Source organism: Diaphorina citri, unplaced genomic scaffold (genome assembly GCF_000475195.1).
Source record: "Diaphorina citri unplaced genomic scaffold, Diaci psyllid genome assembly version 1.1 scaffold1800, whole genome shotgun sequence".
In the NCBI taxonomy this organism is placed as follows: domain Eukaryota; kingdom Metazoa; phylum Arthropoda; class Insecta; order Hemiptera; family Psyllidae; genus Diaphorina; species Diaphorina citri.
This window is the reverse complement of record NW_007379226.1, coordinates 50,444-58,880: the sequence shown is the minus strand read 5'-3', so window position 1 is coordinate 58,880 and position 8,437 is coordinate 50,444. Positions and strand designations below refer to the sequence as shown.

The 8,437-nt window shown below is 37.3% G+C and overlaps 1 protein-coding gene and 1 non-coding gene across 2 annotated transcripts; both read left to right on the top strand.

Annotated features, from left to right (window-relative positions):
* The first annotated feature begins 3,514 nt into the window (after positions 1 to 3,514).
* On the top strand, positions 3,515 to 6,081 carry LOC113470750. Its single transcript, XM_026829442.1, has 4 exons — positions 3,515 to 3,539; positions 3,801 to 3,935; positions 5,233 to 5,426; positions 6,055 to 6,081. Exons 1-4 carry the CDS (start codon positions 3,515 to 3,517, stop codon positions 6,079 to 6,081), a joined length of 381 nt encoding a protein of 126 aa, XP_026685243.1.
* Positions 6,082 to 6,607: 526 nt separating this feature from the next.
* Positions 6,608 to 6,689, top strand: Trnas-uga. Its single transcript has one exon. It is a non-coding gene; the product is annotated as a tRNA-Ser (tRNA).
* Positions 6,690 to 8,437: the final 1,748 nt, after the last annotated feature.

Here is an 8,437-nt window from a genome sequence, read left to right as displayed (position 1 = left end):
TTCCCGTAGTAAGAACGGAGAGAGGGAGAGAGAGAGAGAGGGAGGGAAAGTTAATAGGGAGAGAGAGAGTATCACTCTCAAACAAATTTTAATGGAGATGTAAAAGTTTGAAATAAAATGTTTTAAGGACACTTGTGGTCTATGAGATTTGCGGAGAGAGAGAGACAGAGAGAGCCAAGGAGAGTATCACTCTCAAACAAATTTTAATGGAGATGTAAAAGTTTGAAATAAAATATTTTAAGGACACTTGTGGTCTATGAGATTTGCGGAGAGAGAGAGAGACAGAGAGAGCCAAGGAGAGAGAGAGAGAGAGAGAGAGAAAGAGAGAGAGAGGGAAATAGAGAAAGGAGGGAGAGTGAGAGAAAGGAAGAGGGATTAGGAATTGATAAGGAGTAGGGTGGGAAAACTTATAATTATTAGGAAGTGTTTGCTAAACTTAACACAAGTCCTTATTATAATCCGAAAGTTTTGTCAAACAAGAAACAAGCTCTGTGTAAACTTTCTAATAAATTTATCAGAAGGAACTTAGTAATGAAATTATTAGAAGGATAATGTCGCGGATTACACGAGCAGAACCAAAATACTCGTAGATCTTGGATTATAGCTATACGAAAATTTATCAGAAGGAACTTAGTAATGAAATTATTAGAAGGATAATGTCGCGGATTACACGAGCAGAACCAAAATACTCGTAGATCTTGGAATATAGCTATACGAAAATAGGTAGATCTTGGAATATACAAACATAATTATTATTTTGAATGACAAACAAAGTAGTTACTAGTTACATTCATACATATTACTATATGATGAGAAAACATACTACCTAGAATATACCTACCTACCTATTGATAACTATTCTGTCAAAATAAATAAAATAAAGGAAAGGTAGATAATATTTATGAAGTAGGTAGGTAACACCTAAAGCCATTATTTTATGTACCTACCTGGATTGGCGGGCTCTTGTACTTTTGACTTTTTCGAGAGTTACTCGTAATCTTCCTCATGCATATTATGCAAGTAGGTCTTAATAAGTAGATTCCTATTAAGAGTATAAGGCTATTAAGACATCCATCTATAATATTCAAAGTCTATCAGCAGGCCTGAGAAGTTTGAGAACTGAGAAGTGTCAAGTGTATGTAGGTAGCAAGTAGCTACTTGAATTGTACGCTCTTTTACAAGTCTCGCCTACGTACTCGAAAATACACTCTGAAGAGTCTGAAGTGTGAATAGTATCTCAATAATGATTACCTATCTCATCATTATTCCACCCATCAGTATCCTAGCATTCCTAGCATCATCCGAAATAAAGATCAATATCGACTAAGCATCCTACCACTAACATCCCACACTCAGATGCCCAATTCCCAGATTTCCCAGGCACTGGAATTTTATGACTTGTGGATGATTTATCAAGATATACGGCTAGGTAGTGCATTGATGAGTTGGGATGATTTGGAGAATCTCCAGCAATAAAATATTACGCCCAGATGTTTTATCAAAACATCAAACAATACAACGGGGCTTATTGGAAGTACATACGCCCAGTGGCCCACAAAATGAGCATTGTTCGAAAACAATTTCATAATTCGTCGAATTCCATGGAAAGAGCCAAATAAAGCGAGTAAACAATGAGAGATATCTAGATTACGGTAGATTATTACCTAGTTTGTGTTTAGATGAGATGTGGTGTTCCTACTGTCTACTGTCCTATAATCCTGTATAGGTAATTAGGTACCTACTCAGGAAATTAGTTCCGCCCAATATTGAGTGATAATTTATAGGTAATCTTTTGGACTTTTGGAGCTGTGGGATTGAGGTAAAATCCAGTTAGGTGCTTGCCCCCTTTCAATCGTCCACCAGGGCACCAGGGGTGGATAGAGAAACTACAAGAGGTAATCTTTTTATAAATACCTACCTAAGTAAGTAGGCATAAGATTTAATCACCCAAACTTTTCTTTCCGGCCCAACCTTCCTAATTTCGATTATTGAGGTGTCAAAAATCTCTGCTAGTCGACATAAAAAGTTCCAGTGAAACCGTTTTAGGTTAATGAGGTGTAATCCCTTCCCTTGCGGGATGGAGAGAGGAGTTGAGTATACCTATGTTGCCAATTCACAGTCCCACCCATAAAATGGAATGATGGGATGGGACTCATATGACAAACTTAGATAAACCCGTGTACAAAATGTACACATTTGCATTTACTCGTCGATATGTACGTACAGTTTTTATCCCATTTCCAAAGCGTCACGAGAAGGCAGAAGGAAAATTTCCTATTTAATTCCGGAAATCATTTTCCAATACAGAAATATTCTCAGCTATCCTGTTTCCTTTCCCTCGGGATCCTCTCTTGTCCTCTGTTTTTCCCCTGAGATTCTCTATTGTTATCTGTTTTTCCCCCGGGATTCCCTCTTGTTATCTCTTTTTTCCCTCGGAATTCTCTCTTGCCCTTGGCATTGTTGATTTATTTCCCTTACATCAATGATGTTATTATTAGGTATTACGTACCATTATGAAGTATTTACGTTGTGGTAAGTCTGTAAATGCACACACATATCTATTGGTTCGTTTGTCTGCGGGGTTTAACACTTTTACCACAAAATTTCTAGCCTCTTTTGAAATTCTCATGAAAATATGTACCAACCCATCATCCCCAATCAGAAAATATGTACACAGCGACGTGAAATTCTGCTTGCTAAGTGTACTGAGCTATGTAAGTAGATACTTAGATACTACATAGATATCCTATACACGTGAAAAGATGATGAGAACGCCTATGCCTACCTACCTACCTACCTACCTATTGATAACTATTCTGTCAAAATAAATAAAATAAAGGAAAGGTAGATAATATTTATGAAGTAGGTGGGTAACACCTAAAGCCATTATTTTATGTACATACCTGGATTGGCGGGCTCTTGTACTTTTGACTTTTTCGAGACTTTCGAGAGTGACTCGTAATCTTCCTCATGCATATTATGCAAGTAGGTCTTAATAAGTAGGTAGATACCTATCAAGAGTATAAGGCTATTAAGACATCCATCTATAATATTCAAAGTCTATCAGCAGACCTGAGAAGTTTGAGAACTGAGAAGTGTCAAGTGTATGTAGGTAGCAAGCAGCTACTTGAATTGTACGCTCTTACAAGTCTCGCCTACGTACTCGAAAATACACTCTGAAGTGTGAATAGTATCTCAATAATAATTACCTATCTCATCATTATTCCACCCATCAGTATCCTAGCATTCCTAGCATCATCCGAAATAAAGATCAATATCGACTAAGCATCCTACCATCCCACACTCAGATGCCCAATTCCCAGGCACTGGAATTTTATGAGTTGTGGATGATTTGTTATCAAGATATACGGCTAGGTAGGTAGTGCATTGATGTTTTACGGTGAAGAATCAAATTGTTCATTAAGTTTATGCAAATTTTACATGGGGTTTTGACGAGACCTATGTTAACGATGTTCGTTGTTTGGAAGTTACATCATACCGACATTTTGCTGATATGTGGGAAGGAGAGGTGTACGTCTGTACGTGTAGGTGGCCTATTCTTAAAAACACTGAGCATTTCGTTTGTCAACATGTTTCAGCATCTTATGATCTTTTACTCAGTCAAGTAGTGAAGACCGATTTTCTTCTTATTTAGTTATAATTAGTGTTTGACAATCTTGACAAGGTATCCCGTTTCCAAAGTGTATTTCTTTTGTTCTTTTTCATCTTTTGTTGTGGAACTTCACAAAGTTACTGAGTCTTCCATCATGATATTTCTTTTGTTTCCAATTCTGTTGCAGATACTATTGACATGGACCTTTATCCCAATGACAATAACGGAAGTGACGAAACGATCTTCATGTACTACGACGCGCAAACCCCTCCCTCGAATGGCATACCACCGCCACCTGACATCCTGGGAACAGTGCCAAGAGGTATGTCTTCATGTACTACGACGCGCAAACCCCTCCCTCGAATGGCATACCACCGCCACCTGACATCCTGGGAACAGTGCCAAGAGGTATGTACATATAAACGGAGAAAATAATGAACGAGGGTATTGTCTCTTTTGAATAAAATTAAATCTTATTTTGTGGGTCGTTGGGAGTTTTCCGCACTCGTACAATGCCATTGCCAAAATTTTCACGTTTGTCACCGTGTCACCCTGCTTTTTATACTGGAAATGCAGAAAGTTCTGCCATTGATTTTGACCGAAAGCGGACTTTTTTTCAAAGTCAATTTTTTTCGTGATCGGTTAGGAATATTTTAGGTAGATAGATTCAAAAGAATGTAAAAGTGGTCTTGCTTTTTGGCCTTCTATCGTAATCTTCTGATGGTCTGTGGGTCGTTGGGAGTTTTCCGCACTCGTACAATGCCATTGCCAAAATTTTCACGTTTGTCACCGTGTCACCCTGCTTTTTATACTGGGAATGCAGAAAGTTCTGCCATTGATTTTGACCGAAAGCGGACTTTTTTCAAAGCCAATTTTTTTCGTGATCGGTTAGGAATATTTTAGGTAAATAGATTCAAAAGAATGTAAAAGTGGTCTTGGTTTTTGGCATTCTATCGTAATCTTCTGATGGTCCTTGCACGATGATTTTCCAAATTGTCCGTGACTACGTAAGGATTTCCCGAATGCCCTGTAGAAAAATACTCTTGGATGGAAAATTGTTTTCTTGGCATCAAAAGATGTTGCAGTTTCAAAAATTTATGTGAATCCTTAGAAAGGTATTTTACTTGAACGTTCCAATTTTCAGAAATTCTGCTTCTATGAACACGTGTTTCGTGGGAGCATGACCATAAAAATAAATAGAGTTGGAACTTGAAACATCTATTGTATGGTGCATCAAGGGTGGCTTTTTTAGGGGATGAGAAAGCAGAGAAAGGTACCGTCTGTTTACAATTTGGCGAGCAGTTGTACGTAACTATGTTGTGGGTACCTAACTGCTGCAGTTGGACATAAATGTACTCCATCTTTTCTTTTTCTTAGGTAATAGGTAAATGTTTAACTTCCAAGAAAGGAGGATAGCACTAAAAAGAACTAGGTTTGAGATTTCATGTTGAAATAAACGTCTACTAGGTATAAATGAAAATTATGTGTATTCGATTTATTTACAAACACGAAAGCGTACGTGGCGTAACCACTGAATGCGCTTTATTCTTGATCTTTCACCAGTTTCAACCACTGTCAACAGTACTACAATACATGTTTAGGATGTTACGATGTTTCAGGCCCCATTGTGATTCGGACCGAGGAAGCCCTCATAGTGATCAGTGTGTTAATACTATGGGTGGCAGCCATCGCGTTGTTTTTCAACCGGTGGGGCAAAATCCGAATGCTCGAGCCCTACCAGCCCAAATTCCATGAGGAGACTCATCGGTCGAGTTGCCCTATGGCGGAGATAGCAGGGGTTGGCCATCTACAGGTAAGAATATTTTTCTTCCTCCTTTTAGGAGCCCACCTCCTGCAGCCCAAATTCCATGAGGAGACTCATCGGTCGAGTTGCCCTATGGCGGAGATAGCAGGGGTTGGCCATCTACAGGTAAGAATATTTTCTTCCTCCTTTTAGGAGCCCACCTCCTAAAAGTTAGGCCTTAGCTTGAAGGTGTATTTATTTGAAAAAATTAAAATGTTTTCAAATAAAATTATTTATCAAATATCAAAAATTAGTGTGCGGCCACAACTGCGACCATAGAATTTTAACGTAGCGTACCGTAGGTCCCTCATTTTTTTTTAAGAGGTTTGACACAGGGAACTGTAACTGCTATGGTCTTATCGTCCCGAAATCGAAGAGAGAAGGAAGACAGGATAGGAAAAAGCCAGCCGTTCCGAGAACGAACATTATCGGGAATCGAACCTGCGGCCCAGCGCTTACAAGGCAGACGCACTACCAACTAAGCTAACTAGGCTGGCCCCTCAAAAATTAATAGTGCAAAATTGTAAAGAGGTAAATTCATTCAGTAAATAAATAATTAAGTGTAAGTTTAATATAGGGAAATGTAACAATATCAAACCTAGGCAATAAACTTATTCATTCTGAACGCCCGATACAGAAGGTTCAGGAGTCAGGACGGATTTAAAACTTCAATCTATATGAACGGTCTTATCGTCCCGAAATCGAAGAGAGAAGGAAGACAGGATAGGAAAAAGCCAGCCGTTCCGAGAACGAACATTATCGGGAATCGAACCTGCGGCCCAGCGCTTACAAGGCAGACGCACTACCAACTAAGCTAACTAGGCTGGCCCCTCAAAAATTAATAGTGCAAAATTGTAGAGAGGTAAATTCATTCAGCAAATAAATAATTAAGTGTAAGTTTAATATACCTAGGGAAATGTAACAATATCAAACCTAGGCAATAAACTTATTCTGAACGCCCGATACAGAAGGTTCAGGACGGATTTAAAAACTTCAATCTACCTATATGAACGGAGTTGAACGCACCCCTCACGTGTACTAGCGTTCAGTATGAATGAAAATGAACGCACACCAGTATCACTGTACTGCACATTGCATACTGCGCCTGGATTTTACTAAGCATAGGCGATGACGTCATCTATGCTTATACTTGAGTTTATAATGCGCTATTTTTGCCCTCTTCATCATCAGCTGAGGTGTCCGAGTGGTTAAGGAGTTGGACTTGAAATCCAATGGGTTCTACCCGCGCAGGTTCGAATCCTGTCCTCAGCGATTTTTTTGTCTTTTTTTTAACTTCTATTTTTATTTTTCATGGATTTATTTATATTTATTAGAGTAATAAAATTATTATTTAAAAATATTTTTAGTAAAAAATATTTAGTTCAAAAATATTTTTTGCTACAAGCTTCAGAACTCTTGATTTTCTAATGGAGCTCTTGATTTAATAATAATACGTCCCTACATTGGCTATTTCATCTAGCAAAAATGTAAACTCCTACAAGTGAATCACTGAGTGTAAAATTTCTCTGTTTTAAAAAATTGACGAAAACCATACTAAGAATTCCTTCTGATTTCCTAAGGTAGTAATAATGATGGTTCATTGTTTACTAGGGCACTAGTTAAAATTATAATCATATTATCATACAGACCTGTACTCTAAATGGGTATGGTAAAAAGAAAAAAAGTCGGTGAAAATGCAATTGAGTGTAAAAACGAGATTACTCCACTTTTTATAATGGCCCCCAAGGGCATTATTCCTAAACCTAATTTTAAAAATTTCAATGGAAAATTACGGCAAAGAAGCCCTTGAGAATGTATATTAATTTATTTGATTTGTTTTAGTTGAATAGTTTCCATACAGAACAGTTTTTTGTCTCTCCTGAAAAATTACATTTTTGGATTAATAAACCCCCCCAAAAAAAAAAAAAAAAAAAAAAAAAAAAAAAAAACTGGGAAAAGGTACAGTAAAATAAGAAGAGGAGGTTGTAGATAAATACCTACCTACCTCATAAATATGTACCCATTATAGGTTTTGATTTATAAAAGAAGAAGGTACATGAATAAATATGTAAACATCTACCTTGAGACTATAAATAGGTATCTTTGGGAATGAGGAGGAGAAGAAAAGGAAGAGAGAAAACTATATTGAGAGTAAATAAAAAGAGCAGATTGAGAGAGAAGAGAATTGAGCAAATTGGGAGAGAGAAATTTTGGGAGAGCAAAAAGTAGATTGGTAGAGAGGAAACTGAAAGAACTTTTCGTATTTCACTTGAATGAACAGAAATACCTATCGAAGAAAAACACGAAAGTAGGTAACAGAAATTTTCGAAAACATTAAGTTAAACATATTCTTCTACCTCAGCTGAGCTCTCTGCTTGTAATTTGGGAAGCATGAAATTCCCGAGGTAAGGAGGTAGGTAAAAGGCAGCAAACAATATCTTATTCATAAATAGGTAAATATTTATGTATCTACCTACTTACCTACATACGAGTAGGTATATTAATAAACCCTACTGGAGAATATTAGGTATTCATCTTCAAATAAGATCTGTGTTAGAACTTTATACGTAGGCAGTTTTTTAGGAGGTATACATAGGTATGTAGGTAAGTGTCCTGGTGTCCCACTTGTAATAACAAAGGTTTATTAAGGTAGGTAACAGTAAGCCAATTTATAGGGAGATATCGGACCAAAAAAGGGGAAGAAGTGTAACCTTTGTAACATCCTATTGCTATGTACCACTGTTTCAGTTTACAGACTGAAGTTGAAAAACAGAACGAAATTGAAATGGAACAAAAACCTCAGGTAAAAAAAGAAGTACTTACGTTCATTATTTTCTTTTTTTCCTATTTTCTAAATTTTGTATTCTGCTGCTCTGTGTTTGTATCCAACAGGATTTTTGCCATGGTACCTACTTTTTCCCTTTACATTTTCAAATGGGCAACTAATAGCTACTTGCAACTCACCGATGTAGGTACGTATAGGTATTATAGGTACAAAATTACGAGAAGGTAGGTTGGTA

Coding starts and splice junctions, on each gene's coding strand:
- LOC113470750 (XM_026829442.1), top strand. CDS start 3,515: ATGTGGGAAGGAGAGGTGTACGTCT. Junction 3,936..5,232: donor CCTGGGAACAGTGCCAAGAG/GTATGTCTTCAT, acceptor ACGATGTTTCAG/GCCCCATTGTGATTCGGACC. Junction 5,427..6,054: donor CAGGGGTTGGCCATCTACAG/GTAAGAATATTT, acceptor CGCCCGATACAG/AAGGTTCAGGAGTCAGGACG.